This window comes from Octodon degus, unplaced genomic scaffold (assembly GCF_000260255.1).
Source record: "Octodon degus isolate 3935 unplaced genomic scaffold, OctDeg1.0 scaffold00197, whole genome shotgun sequence".
Classification (NCBI taxonomy): domain Eukaryota; kingdom Metazoa; phylum Chordata; class Mammalia; order Rodentia; family Octodontidae; genus Octodon; species Octodon degus.
The window spans coordinates 3,596,462-3,616,214 of NW_004524773.1; the positions used below are offsets into that span (position 1 = coordinate 3,596,462).

The window sequence follows — 19,753 nt, forward strand, 5'->3', positions numbered from 1 at the left end:
TTTATTATTATTTTTTTTTTTTTGCGGAACCAGGGATTGAACTCAGGCTCTTGTGCTTGCCAGGGAAGCGCTTATTCCACTGAGCCATCTCCCGGCCCCTAAGTGTCTGCTTTAGCAACTGCAGGGATCAGAGTTCAATCCCTGGTCCCACACGCAGTACCGGCCCCACCTCCGGGAGGTGTGCTGAGCCAGTGACCCAGTCTGGGCATGGTGGCGCATGCCTGTAATCCCAGGGCTGGGGAGGCTGAAAACAGGAGGATCACGAGGAGTCTGAGCTGCAGAGTGAGACCCTGTACCAAACACATAAATGAAAGAAAACAATTAAAACAAATGAAAGAACCTCAGCGCAAAGGCACTGACTGGGTTCAATCCCCAGGACTGCAAAGAAAATAAAAAGGATTCATAATATAAACCCAGGGCAGCCACTAAGAAAAATAAAACAAAGAAGTTAGTTAACAAATCAAGAGTGGAGGTAAACAGAATTCTAAAAGCTGCAAGCTGGGCCGGTGAGATATTTCAGCAGTCTAAAGTACCTGCTTAGGCAAGCTTAGGCCAGCGTGCAGGGACCAAGGTTCGATCCCCAGCACCACATGCCATGCCAGCCCCGCCCCTAAGGCAGGCTGAGACACACACACACACACACACACACACACACACACACACACACACGAATAAAATAACAGCTGCGTGCTGAGGCCATAACTGAGCAGTAGAGTGTTTGCTTATTAGGTTGGGAGAGGCCCTGAGTTCCATTCCCAGTATGGGGAAAAAAAAAAAAAAAAAAAAAGAGGGCATAGCCACATAGCCATTCTGGACATTTATGTACCTAATTACAGAGTTTCAAAATTCAAGAGGCAAAAACTGCCAGAACTAAAAAGAGAAACACACAATTTGTCTACAATTATAAGCAGAGACCTCAACACTCCTCTCTTAAGTACTATCAGGACAAGTATAGAAGCCTTGCATAGCACTGTCAACGTGTCGGGTCCTGCTGACATTTACAGACGCCACCCACTTAGGGCAGAACGCACATCCCGTACCAGTCCACATGGCGCGGTCACCAGGACAGACCGTATGCTGAACCATAAGCCAAGTCTCTAAATTTAAAAGGATTAGATTGCTACAGAGAATGTTCTCTGACCACAATGGAACTAAATTAGAAATCAATAATGGAAAGATCTCTGGAAAATCCCCAAATCCTGGCTCAACTACTGTGCAGCTGGATGACCTTGGAACTGGGTTTGTTTCCTTAGTGCTGAGGTAACCACAGACAGGCCCTTCTCCCCAGCCTCTGTGGAAAGCGGATCCACCTGGCACACAGAATTTCGTGGGTGTGAGGGGCACTGGGGATTGAACCTGGGACCTTCACAACTGAACTACAGCCTCAGCCTTTTTCTAAATTTTCTTTTTCTTTTTTTTTTTTTTTTTTTTTTTTGGTGAAACCAGGGATTGAACTCAGGTCCTTGCACTTTCCAGGCAAGTGCTTATTCTACTGAGCCATCTCTCCAGGCCCCCAATGATTTTTTTTTTCTTGCCAAACCAGGGACCGAACTCAGGCCCTTGCCCTTACCAGGCAAGCGTTTATTCAACTGAGCTATTTCCCCAGCCCCTCTTTTTCTAAATTTTGAGATAAATTCTTTCTGAGTCACTCAGTTACCCAGGCTGAGCTTGAACTTGTCATTATCCTACCCCAGCCTGAGTGCTGGGCTGACAGCGTGTGCTACTACGCCCTGCTAAGTGTCTGCTTATTGTCTGCTTGGTACGAGATTGATTTGGGAAGGGAGGTGCCCACCTGCCTGGCTGCAGCACTGTCTCATGCCGGCCCTCTCTGTTCTCCTGCCTGGCAAGTGAGAAGGGCCAGGTTCCCTGCAGACCACACAGAGCTGAGGGGCTGAAGATAAGGAGGCTGAGGGCCTCCCAGGTTCCAACCCCCAACCAGGAGAGATAATAGTAAAAATAGCAGGTAGTCTCTACAAACTGCTAGGCACTGGATGGGGTTGGGGGTGTAACGCAGAGCTTGACAAAAAGATAATAATACAGCTTCCTGCAACACAAAACGCAAACCCCAACACATGAGACAGCGAATGACATGACCTCTCCAGAAACCAAGCCTCTCCAGAACTGCCCTGTGGGTCAATGTTGTCATTCACTCAAAACAAAATTATACAGGGCTGGTCAACACCAGACACCACGCTAGCTTTTGAGGATGCAGCCTGTCTGACTGTTGGTGGCCACTGGGTGGGAGGGTGATGATGGGGCCCCTGCTGAGAGACAGCAGGCGGAACACAGAGGAGGAGTCTAATTTGAGAGCAAATATGTGGAGTTTGGGCACACCTGTCAGGCACCCAAGAGGAGCGGCCCAAACTGGCTGGCTACAGGTGGAGTGTGGATGTGTTGGTGTATGGCTAGCAAGGGGAGCTCAGAAGTGGGGAGATGGCCCTGAGGGATACAGAGGGTAGGCTCTGGTGGGTGTGCAGGGGAGGAGCAGGGAAGGTGTTCAGGGAAGTGTGGGGACGCTGCTGGCTAGGGTGGTTCCAGCGGGTCACCCAGGAAGCCCCTGGTCACGCTCCCTCTCTCACTGGTGCCACTGGCTCCAGGAACACTCTCTTTCACACTCCAAGTCCTCCCACATATTTGCTCATTTGACAGGTGGTTCTCCGGATGTAACCCTTGCACAGTGACTCAGCAAGCCAGGTCCCTGCCCCTCTGGGCCTGACAACAACAGAGAATGTGACTACCAGAACATATATATACATATGCTTAGGTAATCACAGCCAGGACAACATGGCCCCTTGGTACAAGGAAACTCACACAAAATTCTTTATGGTTATAATATAAAACAATGGGGCTGGCAAGATAGCTTAGTGGACTAACGAGCCTGCTTAGGCAAGTGCAGGGACCACGGTTCCATAGTGCCAGCCCCATCCTCAAGGTGTGCTGAGCTGGCCAGAATCTGGCAGTGGTGGTGCACACCTGTAATCCCAGCGTTGGGGAGGCTGAAAGCAGGAGGATCACCCCAAGTCCGAGCTGTGTAGTGAGACCCTGCAACAACCAAATGCATTAAAGAAAACAAAACCCAGAAATGCACTGGGGGACAAAGAGAAGGAGAAAGGACAGAGGAAAGAGATCTAGAAAGTACTAATTCAGCAGCATAAGCACCTGCCTGGCAAGCACAAATTACCAAGTTCAATCCATGGTACAAAAAAAAAAAAAAAAAAAAAAGAACTAAAGTATGTGATGTCCACGTACCAAGCCCCAGAACAAATGCAATCATTATGTAATACAAATATGTATTAATAAAAAAATACCAGGGCCGGCCAGTATTAATAAAAAAATACTAGGGCCGGCCAAATAGCTCAATGGATTAAAGTGCCTACCAGCAGGCACAGGGGCTGGGGGTGTTTGACCCCCAGCTTGCCGTGTTGGTATAGGCCCCACCCCGGCGCAGGCTGAGATGGCAATTGAGACTGGATGTTGTGGCGCGCACCTGTAATCCCAGCTCTTGGGAGGCTGTAAACAGGTGGATCACTATGGGTCTGATCTAGTAGTGAGACCCTGAACACCTTGTAGACCCTTCCCTAAAATACAAAAAAATAAATAAATAATAAAAATAAAATTTTTAAAAATACTAAAAAAACAAAAATGAGGGCATTAGGTATGCATACTGAGCCATCAGTGGTGTGGAGTGAGAAGGCCAAGTGAGAAACAGGGGAAGAGGAATCCCTAGCAAAATGAAGCCGGGAACCACACAGCCAGAGGCAACAGAGGACACAGCAGCCTAGGAGCAAGGACGAGTCTGCAGAAGGAGGTGACTAATGACACCGACTGCCTGCGGGTAAGACAGGGATTGAATGTATGAATAAGCAGTCACATTCAACCCTGTGGAGTCAGGAATGGGAGGAGGGGAGAGGTGGAGTGCAGGGAGAGCTGAGGTTTTAGGGTTTTCCTGCAGAAGGGCATGAGGAAAGCAGGGTTCAGAGAAGGGTGGAGGTGCTGGCTAAGGAGCTGGCCCGGGAGCCTTCCTACAGAAAAGCACAGCTTGCGGGGGGCGGGTGGTAGTGTCTGTGTCAAGGGACTCAGTTAACAGAGTGACCAAGGGGCAGGGATGTGGTCAGAGTGAAGCTTTATTTATTTTATTTTTTTTTAGTTTTATTTATTTATGTGTGTGTGGGGGGGAGCTCAGCCCCCCAGGGGGCAGGCTGGCTGGTATGTGGTGCTGGGGGATTGAACCGTGGTCCCTGGGCTTTGCTAAGCTTGGTCTAAGTAGGTGCTTTAGACCACTGAGCCATCTCACCAGCCCCTATGGCAGAAGTGTTGTGGTTTTTTTTTGCTCGGAATGCCTTCAAGGCATGACTGGCTGGCTTGTGTTGTGGGGATGGAACCACAGCAACCTGAGCCTGACTGCTTTGTTGAAGCAGAGACTTAAAGAACTGAGCTAAGGGGCAGGCCCCCCCCCCTTCCGTGAGTGAAGCTTTAGAAATCTTTAGAAATGCCAGTTCCTGAGGCAGAGCTGTCCTGAATGCTGGGTGTGGCTGCAGAAGGCTGGGGCCTGAGCGGGCACCTAAGGCCAGCGGCCCAGGAAGCAGCTTCTGGCTAGGCTGGTGCAGGTTGGGTGCCAGCCAAGTGCCTGAGGGCGACAGCACCACACTCCCCATCACCCCACCCTGGAATGTCCCCCACAAAAGGGCAGGGACCTGGCCTGCTAAGCCACTGTGCTGGGGTCACAGCTGCAGACACACATTTGTCAAATGAACAAACACGTGGGAGGACTTGGAGTGTTGAAAAAGCGTCCTAAAGCCACCACTGAAGGGGGAGCATGACTAAGGGCTTCCTGGGTGATAGCAAGGGAAGAGGCAGAGAATACCCCACCGGAAAGCACGATCCTCCCAGAGATGGTCCCTGACCAAGAACCAGCAGGCCCATGATGGAGAGGCCACTCGGCCAGCGGCAGCGGCACACGCCCACAGTCTCAGCACTCTGTGAGACTGAGGCAGGAGCTTCACAGACCAAGCTCTTAGTAAATTAGTGAGACCACCAAAACAAATACATTTAAAAAAAAAAAACCTTTAAGGGTTTGACTGCTGTGCCAGCCCTGCTCCCGGGGCATGCTGAGACCTTGACTGAGACTGGGCATGATGGCACACACCTGTAATCCCAGCACTTGGGAGGCTGTAAACAGGAGAATCACTATGAGTCCGATCTATATAATGAGACCCTGAACACCCTGTAGACACTTCCCTAAAATACAGAAAATAAATAAATAAATAAAATAAAGGACTTGAGATATCAATGCAAAGCCCCAGAGCGCTGCTGAGACAAAGGGGCAGAGGACACTGCTGGCTTCCCGCCTCAGGCAGGACCCCGGCAGCGCTCCTCAAGCCCTCTCTCAGCACTCTCCTCCCACACTCACTCTCTCCCACCTCTCTGGATGGGTTCCCCTCGCCTTGGTGTGGGTGACTCCACGACGATGTCAGCCTTTAGGACTCAGTCTGGATGAGGCCTAAGGAGGCCATTCTCTGCCGTTCTGTCACCACAGCCTGTGTGTTTCTCAGGAGAGTCTTGCATTCACCTGATACATCATTATACTGAAAATACTAATACATTTCACTTGGGGTATGTGGTAGCTGAGTGAGCCCCTTCCCAGCAGCAGCAGCAGCAGCAGCGACGTCTACATCCCAACTCCTAGAAAACATGGAGGTATCACCTCACACCGTAAAAGACACTTCGCCGGTGAGATCGAGTTTTGTGATAAAGACACGATTAAGCGTGCAGAAAAGGGAAAGTAATGTTCAACAGACTCTCAAAGGTCCTTACGAGTGGAAAAAGGAAGTCAGAGTTAGAGATGTGAAGGTCTGAAGATTTGACATTTCGGGCTTTCGAGATGGAGGAAGGAGCTTGTGGTGAGAATGCCGATGGCTTCTAAAAGCTGCCAAAGGGAAAGAAAAGGCTTCTCCCCTGGAGTCCCCAGAAGGAACCAGCATTGCCAACAATGGATGTCAGCCTCTTATGAACCCCAGAGCTATTATATCACACCCACATTCGTGTTGGTCTAAACTCTATTTTTTCCCAGCTACAGGATGGAAGGAAACACAGGGGTACTGTTAGAAATGATGCAAATTCAGAAACATTTAAAAATCATTAAGACTGGAAAGTTTCAAAGCCAGTGGACCAAGGGAAACACAAATGACTGCCATATGGCAGTTAGTTCCACTTAGCTGGAAGTGAGGAGAGCCTGCTGCTCATCAAGGTTAGTCTTGAACAGGTTTCAAATTAGCATCTTTTTTGAATTTAAATTTTAAAAGAACATTTTACTTATTTGGTACAGGGTCTCACTATGCAGCTTAGACTCCTAATGATCTTCCTGTCTCACCCTTCCCAGGGCTGGGATTACAGGTGTGCACCATCACACCACTACAACCAGTTTCTGAGCTGGCACAGCATGCAGCACTGGGGATCAAACCCAGGTCCTTGTGCTTGACAGGCAGGTACTTAGGCCACTGAGCTATCTCCCTAACCCTAGACAGTGCCTTTGAGACACAACCTTTAAGTAAAATACAACATCCAGTGTTTCTGTGTTCACTTGCACAGAAACTCAGCTCCTTGGCTTCTGCAGAGGCAGGGACTGGACTGACTCTTCCTTGAATACTTGGCACATGGAGGGGCTGGATGGGCCCCTGTGGAGTGGCGATGGGGGCCTGGACTTACGGGGAAGAGGGGAGGAGGCCGTGCTCTAGAAGGCTAGTTGCGGGGCCAGGGAGATGGCTCAGTGGAATAAGCGCTTGCCTGGCAAGCACAAGGGCCTGAGTTCAATCCCCAGTTCTGCCAAACAAAAAACAAAAAACAAAAACACACACACATCGAGAAGGCTAGATGGCTGGGTGGTCTCAAGAACCTACTGTGGGCCTTAGGACCAGGACTGGGCCCAGACACATCTAAAAGCTGGCTTGCCAGTTCCAGTGTGGCCCTTCCTCTAGCTGGGTGCATGCTCTTGAGCAAGCTATTCCTTCTTTTTGGGTCTCCTAATCCACAAAACAGGGAGAACACTTTCCATTGTAAGATTTATCTGGTTTTTTTTTTTTTATCAATTATTATTCCTACTGAGAATGAAGTGATAGGAGTTGCAGGAACTGTAGGCAATTCCAGGGCAGCAACTGCAAGGCCTGGCCAGAGAGCAGAAGAGGGGAGTGTGGGATGAGGTTGATGCCTGCGGGGATGCTAGTCAGGGCCACAGGGTTGCTGGGAGTAGCGAGTGAATCTACCCAGTTTTTAAAGGTTGATATCTAAGTCTGCACTTTTTGAAATTACAAGCCAGTCACCATTAGTTGTGGATGGCTGACCCCAACATGGCGCTTCCTGGGAATTGTCCCAGGGGCAAAAGAAGTTCCACCTAGGCTACTGGGCTGCTGTGGCACTTCCAGGACTCTGTCTCTATGGTGACCAAGGCGATGTCCATGAGAGCAACAGCATGCCCTTTGTGACTGTAATGTCAAAGGTTAGCATCAGGCCAGCCGGCACTTCCTGTGATACCTGATTACAGTCTGAGACATGAACCTTTTTAATCTCCGTATTTTAGATGAAGGAGACTGAGACATGGAGAGGGGACATGGTCTCCAAGGTCACACCGATAGTGGTGGCCACACTGGGCTCAGCTTCCCCAGTCAGCTGCCTACCATACAGCTCATGGTGAGGAACAGGGAACCCACTGAGAGAAAAGAGAAGTCCCTTCAGCCTCTAGAACTCAGAGGTCCCTCCCAGCCCGGCCAGAGCAAATAGAAAGCATCTCACCAGACTCCGCTGACACAGCGGGTGGACAGTGCCCGGGGCATGATCTCCGAGCCCTGCTGCATGAAGCCCCCCACAGGGAACCAGAGGCTGTTTCCCAGTGTGTACTGATTCTCCAGGATGTGAGGACGTGCCCGCAGGCATGGGTGGGGGTTGTACCACTCGTAGGGGCTCAGCCTGTGGAGAAAGGGGCAGGAGGATGGGGCCACGGAGTGGGAAAAAAAGGACAGACATGGAGGAAGGAGATGGGGTCATGGTGATTCAGAAAAGAAGGGGAGGATGGGAGAAGGGGAGGAAGAGAGAGGGGGGCAGAGACACACAAGCAAAGAAAGAAAGAGAGGAAAGAAGGCACAGGGGATGCAAGACTCCAAAGTGGAGGGTCCAGCAGGAGGAAGCACGCACGGCTATTGCCTGGCCCAGACTGTGCCTCCACCCCACCCCTCCTTCCCAGGCTGCAGGCTGTGGACTCACCTGGCAGCCAGGAACAGCACACAGCTGACAGCCAGGTAGGCAAGGAGCATGAAGAGCCACACAGCAGGGGAGAAGGGATCCAGGAAGGAGAAGTAGCCAGGCTTGCGGCCCTGGAGGGAGAGACAGCGAAACCCGGAGCTGCCCCAGACCTGAGCCATGTGTTCAACCTCTGACCCTGCCAGGGACCCAGGAGCCAAATGCCCTATCTAAGGGCCAGGCTGCAGCCCACTGTCCCCAGGAGAAGTATACCTACCATATGCACTCGGTAGAGGATGCTGATCCCCAGGGTCATGAAAGGCTTGGAGAAGTCAATAACCTTCTCACGCTCAGCTGTGATGGTGAATGCAGCTACAGCCAGGTCTGCCTTCTGCTAGAGGGGAAGCAGGGAAGGGCAGAGGGGGAAGAACGGAAGGCAGAGATGGGCAGTTAGAGAGGATAGCGTTCACCGTTGACAGAGAGAGAGGTAAAAAACAGACAGGAAAAGATCAAGAGGAGCTGGCAGCCTGGACTGGCTCCAGGAGTCCCCCATGGACCAACCAGGCCCTCCTGGCTCCCATCTGCTGTAATGGGCCCCAGCCACCCCTATCTTGGCTGGCCGTCCCATCCCAGCCATTTCTGTCCTCTACCCCAGCAAGTTCATCTCAGGGCCCTGTTTTATAAAACCGACCCCTTGCGCCTTGCCCCTCTTCCTGCCCCGGTGCCATGCAGACAGCCTGTGTCTGGACACAAGGTGCTCTAGGACCCACATCAGGTCCTGGCTTTACGTCTTCTGCAGCAGTGGTTGGCAACAGGTGGCATTTCAATGGTGCTTCCCACACACTCGGCTCCATGCTGGATAGTGCTTCCTACAGATTATCCCTTACGCTCCTCCTCACAGCTTCCCCAGCCATGCTGAGCTCACTTTACAGCTGAGGAAACTGAGTCTCAGAAAGGCAAAGGTACCGGCGAGTACAAGCAGGAGCCGGGGGCCACAAGGTAAGGGCACGAGCCTCCTTTCCTGACCCTGGCAGACACTAGCGATGCCAATGTCTGAAGCTACCCCCTGCACACAGGCCTAGAGGACAGCTCAGCTGATATGACTCTGGAGGAGGATGCATGTGGTCCTGTGGGGCAGAGGTGCTGGAGTCCAGGTCTGAAGTAGAGAAGGACGACAGAGAGAGGGGTCTTGGCTGAGGCCTGGCTGGTATGTCCTGAGCCCCTTTCAGAATGTGCTGGCTGCTTCAAAAAGGACATTTCACTCTGGCTCAAGGGGACCTTAGCCAGCCTTCAGCTGAGGGCTAGACACAGGCTGGGGAAAACAACCCTGTACTTCACACGTCCTCCTGCACACCAATGTGCACATGCGTTACATGTGCAAGCACTGTATGGCTGCCACTGGTGTGTGCTCAACACACCACACCCACACATGTACCAAGACCCAGGCCGAAGCAGCAACATGCACCAGTCATGTGATGGCTCAACAGACCAGAGACATACAGGGGACATTCCGAGGGCCCAGCTCATGGGTGCACACACATGCATGTACACACATACACACACTCCACACACTCATATGCACATGATAGAGCAGGGAAGAAGTAGGGAGCCCTGGCTCTGCCCCACTTTGCAGCGTGACCTTAGGCAAGAGCTTTCATACCTCTGCGCCTCAGTCTGGGCACTTCCAAGGAGGAGGTTGGGTGTCACGTCTCCCATAGGCCCCTCAGTCCTGAGGTGAGAGTCAGGCTAAGGATGGAGGGAGCCCCTAACCCCAAATTCAAGAAGCACTCCCTAGGGTGCTGGAATTAAAGAGCCAAGGTCCTGAAGGAGCCCACTGAGAATATATAAGGGATAACGGTCTAGACAGAACTTGGGACAGGGAGAGAAGGGCAGATCAGAGCTCACCGTAGTCAGTGGCAAGGTCACCCAGGCCCTGCCCACTTGAGTCCAGAACAGCTGCACAGCCCACAGTCTAGAGAAGATACAGAACCAAAGCCCAGCCCTAGTGACAGAGAGGCGGCCAACACTCAAAGCATCATACAGTCAAAGAATACGAGGCAGGGGATCCGAACACAAGCCTAGGTCCCTGAGAGATGACCCAGGGTGCAAGGGTAGGAAGAAGTGGCCCAGGCTGAAAATAAAACCCAAGGTCAAGGAAGCAGCAGATGGACTCCAAATGAAATCCAGGGCCAGAAAGAAAAATAGACAGATCCTGAAACCACTCCTCAGTGTCAGGGCCAGTAGACACAGACCCAAACGATGAACCAGAGCATAGAAAGACCGCACTGGTTGAACAAATGCAGGACCCAAGAGAGAGATGGCTCCAGTCCAATGTAACAGGCGCAGAGACCACTCACTCAGCTCTGATGCAAACCCTGAGTGCCATGTGTGGCACAGGCCCAAACCCAGCCGGGTTCTGAGAGTACCTGCGGGAATTCCTGGGTGCGGAGTGGTTGTTCCCTTTCCTGCACAATGGCCACATTTATGACTAAGGTATGAATCATCATGGGAACAATCCCCGCTAAGAGGGGGATCCCATTATTTCTGTGCACCTACAGAAGTCTGTCTCGACAAGGCTTCCCGAGTCCTCACTTCAGAGGAGAGGGAGCACTGGCCTTCCAGATGGGCTCAGGAGGGCCCTTGTGGTCCCCAGGCCACCTGCTGAGGATCCCATTTTCTCAGTTGCCTTCAGGGTCCCGCTGCCTGTTCTGGCCAGCCCTCACTGCCGGCCAGCCCTCTCGGCCACCCCAGAGCCCAGCTGCTCCCCAAAGTCTCGCCTACACCTGCCTACTTCTCTCCACCTCCACTACCCCAGCCCACGCATCTGCTGTCTGTCTCTTGGCAACTGCATTTGCCTCTTCGTCACCACCCCCACCTCTCATAAACCCCCCAGTCCATTTCTCACACATAAGCCAAAGGGATCCTCCACTGTTTTAGACCTTTATGGCATGATTAAGGCAAAACCCTTTTATGGCCCAAGGGCCCTACACAAGCTGAGACCCACCCGCAGCACCAGCCCCTCCTCATACCTTGGCTCCCTTCCTACTCTGCTGTAGGCACTCTGGCTTGTTCTTAGCTCTTCGATACAACAGGTTCATTTCCTGCTGCCTAGCACCCTTCAGCCCTCCCGACAGCAGCCTCCAGACCCTACCTTGCATCCACCCAAGAGTCCTTTTTTTCATACTACCTGTTTCCCTCATTTACAGCTTGTTTGCATAGGCATGGGCTATCTTCCCCACTACATTATAAGGTCCCAGCCTGTTCAGCATCCCAGGGCCTAAAAGAGGAGGCACCCCACAAATGCTGCTTGGTTTTGGCCATCCCTAGCCTCTGAATGGCATGCATACCTACCTCTCCCTACCTGCTCCCACATTCCTGGGCCACTCACCAGCCCTCTTTCCTGCCACATTCCTTCTGGCCACTGCCCCTTTAAGCAGGCCACTCCCTTTGCCTGGACCTTGCTCTGAGTGCCCATACCTTCCTTCCTCTGAGATTCCTTCTAGGGGCTCCACATATCTGGATACCACCTGTCTCGGATCCATCTGAAAAATATGCTTGCCTTTCTGCCTCTGTGGCAAAACCACAGGCTTTCAAAGGCAGAGCAGGTTGGATGTGTTGTGTGTCTCAGCAAAGCCCCTGTGCTTCAGGGCTCAGAGCTGGGTAAGCTGCACAGTCCACTCCATCTTCCTCCACTGAAGTCCCAGAAGGTCCCTGCTGCCTCCCAGGCCTCTCAACTGCTATCACATGTAGACATTCTTCTTCCCTGGTGCCTCAGTGGAGTAGCTCCTTCAGCCCCCAGGGCAACCCCATGCAGAAGGGTACCATTCCCACCACTGTACATGCTAAGAAACTGAGGCACAGCGAGGGTAAGTGCCTGGATCTAGCAGCCCCTGTGGTTTGGAACCATCATCTCCCAAGGGGCTTTTCTCTCTGCTGCCTGATCCCTGCATGGCTGGAGGCAACTGAGGTGAGCTCTGGGCTGCGACCCCTCCCTGGTTGCCAGGGAACACAGGAAATAGGTGCTCTCAAACCTCTGAGGAATATGTGGCAGCCTCGGCTTCCAGCCCACGCCCAGCGCTGCTGTAAACATTACTTTCCTTGACCCCATCCTAGGAAAAAAGCTGGAGGGTGACCCGCAGCCATCTTTCTCCTACCCCAAGGCCCTCCTGATTCTGGCCCCAGATATTTGTCGCATGGAGTTGCTCCTCTCTGCCTTTTCTGCCTGTCCTTGCCCTGGCCATTATCTCTGGCTAGAAAGCTGCTGGGCTACCCGGCTAGTAGCCCGAGGCATCTCAGTAAGACATCTGGTCACATCATTGTTACAGTAATAAGGCACATCATTCCGTAGTTATCAGCCAAATCCTCACCTGTCCCTCTGTTGAGCTCCCTACACCTCCCACAGTCTAGCCTGCCTCATCCCCTGCCACCTTGTCCTCAGTCCCTGCAATGCAGTGACTCTGCCTATTCTATTTGTTCATTCATTAATTTAACCACTGAGCAACTCTTTGCTGATCGTCGTGCACTGCCACATACAATTCTAGCTTTGGGAACACAGCCATGGATATACACAAACAACGTCAGGAAGTAACAAGGGCTATGAAGAAAAATAAACAAAAGCTATGGAGATCAGCTAAAGTCACGGCTTTAGATATAGTCCCCACTGTGAGGGGGTCTTTTTTTTTTTTTTTTTTTTTTTTTTTTTTTGTTTTTCCCCTCTCTAATATGTAAATCAAAACCATGTACTACTTACAATGAATTTGTCTGCTCAACTTTATTCACAAATCCAGTGTCTGGGAGAAGCTGGGGGACAGGCCTGGGGGTCAGCAGGCTGGAGTAGCTGTCCTAGCCTCATCCCCTTGGGGACAGAGTGACAAAAGTATGCATGATTTTTTTAAGGGGGGAGGTCTTCTTTGAAGGAAATGTGAGGCAAGACAGGAGAAGGCTGGGGGTAAGAGGGCAAGGGGCAGCAGGTACCAGCCCTGGGTACAAGGCTGCTGGCTGCCTCAGGGAAGAAGCAACAGAACAGCAGAGGTAGGATATGTATCAGGGTGGGACCCAAGCTCTAAGGCCTTCAGGCCAGACTGTGCTGAGGGACTGGGTTTTACCCCAAAGGCAACACATGACCTTGTGTCAGAGGGTGTGAGCCAGAGGTGACGTGAGCTAGATGCTGAGGGCCGTGGGGCCCAGGCTGCCAGCCGCAAGCACCCAGGCAAATGCTGGGGTGGGACTGAGAAGCTGCAGCGGAGGTGGAGAGAGATGATCAGCTTGCGGTTTGCTCTGAATGTAGGACAGAAGGCCCCTGCAGCGCTGCAGGGCCTTTCTAGACTCCTGTCAGCACCTCTGGAACCCCTCGCGCTCCCTGCTCACCCTCATTTCCCAGCAGAAACACCTTTTTTAGAGAAGTCTTCCCACCCTTAATAAACACCTCCATTTTACCTCAAGAGGGCCCAGACAGTTGTTTAATATTTGGAATGAAATAAGGAAGAATTTAAGTTAGAAATAATAATGTAAGGGTGGTCATTTAAATGCCCCAAAGCCAGCCAAAGCACCTGGGATTGTCCCTCTGGTCCCACAGTCCTGCTTTGCCAGCTGCTGTGAGATGCCACCAGTAGGGGGCGCTGCGGGAGGCTCTGGCCTGAGAGGGCCGCCTCCTCCCAGTCTCCATCCTCTCACTGCCTGTTAAGTGCTCCAAGCAGCCTCTCCCTACAAGCCCCTCTCCCTGCCCCACTCAGCCCCTCTTAGGGACATCAGTGCCAGCTGTAGGTGCCCTCTTGAGGGTTTCAGCTTCCCCCCATTTCTAAATTTCCAACAGTTTAGTTCTTCCCTTTGTTCTCTCAGAACTAGGGATGTACAGCCGGGCGTGACCATATACACCTGTAATCCCAACATTCTAAAAGTTCAGGCAAGAGCAGTGCAACTAGGCAAGTGAGCAAAACCATCTCAAAATTGAATGAATGAATGAATGAATGAATGAATGAATGAAGCACTGGGATATAACTCTGTAAATGCCCCAGGTTCAATCCCCAATACAATAGAAAGGTGTGTGTATGGGGGGGGGGGAGTGCAGCCATTTTTGCTAGACACCTCAGAGCAGGTCTGGCCTAGTCCATGTGCATCTGTAAATAAAGTTTTATTGAAACACAGCCTACCCACTTGAGAACTGTTTTCCATACAACAGAAAGAACAAGTAGTTATAACAGAATGGACTGAAAGTCAAAAACATTTACTTCTTGGCCCTTCACAGGAAGGACTCAGAACTCCCAAATGGGAATTCTCACTCATTTAGCTAACAAAACTTATACCTAGGACAAACATTTTTTTTTCTTCATTCCAACACCTGTGTGGCTTGTCCCCTGGCAGAACTGGACTGATACAGACATGACACACCCAGGTTCAGGTCGAAGTTCGGCCCCTGCTGGCACTCACAGGCATGGTCAGATGCTGGTTCCCAGCAGGACCCAGTAAGGAGCCCTGAGCGGTTTCTCTAAGGGAAGCAGTTAACCACAGATGGCATGGATTTGCTCCCACGAGTCACCTACTGGTGCCTGCTGCCACTCCACACAGCACTGCCACCAGCACTTTGCAGATCTGTGGACACGGTGGCTTATCAGGCCTAGGGAGAGGACCAGCCTGCACACACAGCTTGGACTTACTGAGGAGCTGACCCACACCATACCTCACCAGCAACGAAAGGCCGTACGGACTGAGTGGAAGGCGAGCGGACCAAAGCTACACAATCCAATGTGCAAGCTGCCACCAACATCCAAAAGCCTGTCAAATGTCACCAGCACCAAGCCAAAAGGGGCCTCTCCTCAGGACTTGAAGTCTGAGTTCTTTAAGACCCTCCACTGGGTTTCCAGGTTTGCATCCTTTCAACTTCTTCCTTTTATTGTCTCAGCCCCAATGGGGGGGTAGCTTCTTCCTGCAGCTGCTAACAGTGTGACCCTGACATTGCTCTTAACCTGCATTAGCTAGTTAACAATTTTATATCTAGTTCACAATAGATGATATTCAGTCTTCTTTGCTCAGCTGACAGGATGCCTAGTCAAGGAACTTGATGGGGTTTCCATCTCCAGACGGGACCAGCCTTAGATCAGCAAGGGGCTTACTGCCACCTCCTCTGACAAACTACTTCCAGCTCATCAGATCTGATCAGCAGTGTTGTCAACGCGGATCAGTGAGATGCTGTGAGCACTCCTGAGATCAGGTTCTCAGCAGCCTGCGTCACGGCACAGAGTGGGAGAGTGGATGTTGCCCTGAGGCAAAGCTGTGAAGATGTGCACGCTGAGCTTCCGGGTGGTCTCTGGAAATCAGTGTGGAGAAAAAAGCACTGGCCAGGTCAGTAGCTCACACCAGCTGCCAAGGGCTGTGTGTGTGGATCTGCTACAGAAAAGACACTTCATTTGGGACAGCAACTGCAATTGGAGTCTTCACCTGATGACAGTGATAATAACCCACAGCCATTCTGCAAGGTCTATCGGCCGCCTGCACAGGCCACATTGAATGGGGGTGGGGTCACGACCCCTGCTTTTGCCAAGCTGTTAATAGCGGCACTAATCTCTGCAATTCCCCCAGTGGATGTAGAATTGTTTTTTAATTACTTCCCTGGGAAGGACAAGCATTCTAGGGGCTTCCACTTGGCTCTTTCTACCACGATGGCCCTGGCTCTATGGGTCAGTGCACCAACGCAGTATTCTGCAGGCTGCCATGTACATCTATTTCAATCAGAGAGCCAGGACCTGGGAAAACACAGTGAGTCCATGGCCTGGTCAGATCCGATCTGAGTTGAATCTGAGCTCAGACTCCTATCACCTGACCACACAAGCCTAATTGCAGTACACCACTCAAAGCATTAATAATCAAAATGATGGGCTGGGGAGACAGCTCAGTAGAATAAGCACTTCCCAAGCAAGCACAAGGGTCTGAGTTCAATCCCTGGTTCCGGGAAAAAAAAAATCAAAATGATTCAATAGCTACAAAAAATATTAGGGGACTGCCTATCACTAAAAGCCTAACGAAACATGCTGAGAGGGAATTTATATAAAAACTGGCAGTATCATTCTAGAATGGAATATAACAAAAACCATGCAGTCATTTTACACAGAGAATCAATCTAAAGAAAATAATCTAGGTAATGTACACTTATAGTCTCAGCCACCTGGATGAGTGAGGCAGCAGGATGACTTGATCCCAAGAGTTTGAGACTAGGGCCGGAGAGATAGCTCAGTATAATAAGTGCCTTCTATGGGGTGCTGGGGAGATGGCTCAGTGCAATAAGCACTTCCCTGGCAAGTGCAAGGCCCTGAGTTCAATCCCCGGTTCTGCAAAAACAAACAAAGAAAGAAAGAAAGAAAGAAAGAAAGAAAGAAAGAAAGAAAGAAAGAAAGAAAGAAAGAAAGAAAGAAAAGTGCTTGCCTGGCAAGCACAAGGTCCTGAGTTCAATTCCTGGTACCACAAAAAAGGAAAAAAAAAAAAGATTCAAGACCAGACTGAGCAACATGGAAAACCAGGCTTAAAAAAGAAAAAATACCATTCATGCCCCAGAACACCAGGTGCCCTGAGATGGGCACTGAAACCAGAAGTGGTAGTGAAGGACTGTAATCCCATCACTGTTGAGGCTGAGACAGGAGAATCACTTGGAGTTTGAACTACACAGTGAGATCCTGTATCAAGAAGAATAAAGACGCATTAAAAAAAAAAAAAAAAGAAAGAGAAAAAAGAAAAGGCTGCAATGGAGGCAAAACTTTTATGTTTAAACATGTTTGTTTATAATACCACAAGCTTTAAATTCTAGAAAACACTGAATATAAAGAACGGTTAAATAAATAATGGAACATCCCCAAGCAGATTAATACACATCTGCACAACACGGCTTAGGTTAAAATATTCTGGTACTATTTTTGGCCTTTCAGGTTGGCAAAGATCTTTTTGAAAGATTGATAATGCCCACTGTCGGCAAGAGCATGGGACATTTGACACTCTCGTACACTTCTGGCTCGGATACAAATTGATAGAACTTTTTTGAACAACCACTTGGCAGTGCATACTTAAAAATTCTGCATACCCTTTGACCCACGACTTCCACTTGTTAGAATATAGCCCTCAGGAACATTCCCACAAATCCACAAGCCAAGTTGATAGGGGTGTTGCCTACACCAGCAGGAACTGGAGACCACCAGACATGTATCAGTATGGGATGAGTTAAGCAATTCATGCTCCACCATTAAGTGGGGTCTGTACATCTCACTTTGAATTTCCAACAAACAGCTCAAAGAATCTCTGTCTAACTGCCCCGTGGAGAAACCAGCCTCATACTCCTACAGCTATCCCAGGCAGAGCCTGCAGCCTCCCTAATTCCTTGTATACATCCAGCCTGGCAGCCCCAGTCAATGGCTTCTCTTGTCCATCTCAACAACCTCCTATGGGGCTGGTGAGATGGCTCAGTGGTCTAAAGCACCTACTTAGAACAAGCTTAGCAAAGCACAGGGACCACGGTTCAATCCCCCAGCACCACATGCCAGCCAGCCCCGCCCCCTGGTGGGCTGAGCTGGCCACACACACACAAATATAAATAAATAAAATAAATTAAAAAAAAGAAAAACAACCTCCTATGAAGATCATCTTGTTTCTTCTTCACCTGACAGCTGTTTCTTAAGAGAATCATCATTTTTAAGTGATTTAAAAGTTCCATACAATGGAATATTATTTTTCCATAGAAAGAATAAAGTATTGATACACGCTACAATGTGGAAGAACTCTAACACATCATACTTAAGTGAAAGAAGCCAGACACAAAGGGCCACATTCCAGCTGGGCCCATGAGCCTAGCACTCAGGAGGCGGAGGTGGGAGGATGAAGTTCAATGCCTGCCTACACTACACAAGAGATGAGCTGAAAAGAAAAAGAAAACAATAATAAAAACGGGGTGGGGGGTGAGATGTACCTCAGTAGCCAAACACTTGCCTAGCATACAGAAGTCCTTGGAGACAGTTTTCAGCAAAAGGGTCACATGAGGAAGAGAAGGAGGAGAAAAAGCAAGCACCTACGTGTTGGATGACTCCATTTATATAAAATAGCTGTTACTAGGTAAATCCATGAAGACAGAAAGGTTGGTGGTTTCCAGGGGATTGGGCAGACAGGGAATGAGAAGGGAGTGCTTCAGGATGTTCCCTGGAGGTTAGGAAAGTATTTTAGTTAGAGATGATGACACACAATACTGAGAATATGCTACCACAGAGCTGTTACATACCCTTTAAATGGTTAATTTTACAATATAAAAATTTCACCTCAATAAGAAAGGGGAAAAAAAATCAGAGCCCATTGCCCCACTTCATCTATACAATGGCAATAATATCTGGAATCTTTCCCTGCATCTTCCAGGCCCCACTAAGTGACGATCCAAGCCTTGCTGCCCCTACTTCCCCTGCTCTCACCTCACCCAGAAGGGCCCAGCCCCTTCACCACTCCCGGACACAGGCCAGCTCAGTTCTGCCTCAGGGTTCACAGTCACTGCCCACTAGCTGGAAAATGCTCTTGTCCAGGCCCATGTGCTCATCAGCAAGAATTTACTGAGCACCTGCTAAGTGTCAGCTTGTGCTAGGCAGTGGGGATACAGCATGAGGCACGCAGATGGAGGCCCTGTCTTGTGACCCTCTTCCCACTGGGTCTCGTCGCCCTGGTACTGGGCTCCAACCAATAGGCACTCTGCCATTGAGCTAAATTCTCAGCCCTGTTTGTTTTCTCTTTTTTTCTTACTGCTTGACTTGGCATCACTCTGCATTGTATTTGGAATCATGGCAAATAAGAGCCTGGGGACTGAACCCAGGGTCTTCACTCTGAGTTATATCTCCAGACCTTTTCTTAGTTGTTCTTTATTAGAGACAGGGTCTAAGTCACTAAATTGTCCTGGTGGTGCTCAAACTTTCAGTCCTCATTCCTCAGCCTCTGAGATTACTGGACTTACAGGTATGTAACTCATTGCCTGGCTAAGCGGTTGTTTTTAAACGGCTGTGGCAACTTTTTTGTTTTTGTTTTGAACTCAGGGCTTTGCACATACTAAGCACACACCTACCACCTAGTGACTTCCCCAGCCATGTGATAGCTCTGGATGACATGCAGAGACACTACTACAGAATTTTTTTTAAAAAAAAACATTTATTTATTTGTGTGTGTGTGTGTGTGTGTGTGTGTGTGTGTGTGGCCAGCTCAGCCCACCAGGGGGCAGGCTGGCTGGCATGTGGTGCTGGGGGATTGAACCTTGGTCCCTGTGCTTTGTTAAGCTTGTTCTAAGTAGGTGCTCTAGACCACTGAGTCATCTCACCAGCCCACAGAATTTTTTTTTATGCATATACACATTTTGTGCAATAGAATTATATTTAATATATGTTGTTGGTCACCTGAAACACAGTATAATGTCAATTTTTTTTACATGAAAGATTCAAAAACCTATGCATAAAATGAAATAGTCATTTAAAGTATGGACTAGAAGTATCTGACAGAGCTAGTCCTTCCTTTCTCTGAACCT

General features: G+C 49.9%; 1 protein-coding gene across 2 annotated transcripts in view; it reads right to left on the reverse strand.

Moving 5' to 3' along the window:
- Window positions 1-19,753, reverse strand: part of Grik5 (glutamate ionotropic receptor kainate type subunit 5) — a 64,481-nt gene that overhangs the window by 13,486 nt on the left and 31,242 nt on the right. For both annotated transcript variants that reach the window (XM_004644355.2, XM_023704474.1), the window contains 3 exons: window positions 8,507-8,620; window positions 8,254-8,363; window positions 7,786-7,959 (listed from right to left, as the gene is read on the reverse strand). In XM_004644355.2, coding sequence (XP_004644412.1) covers window positions 7,786-7,959; window positions 8,254-8,363; window positions 8,507-8,620 — 398 coding nt within the window. The remainder of the gene's footprint in view (window positions 1-7,785; window positions 7,960-8,253; window positions 8,364-8,506; window positions 8,621-19,753) is intronic.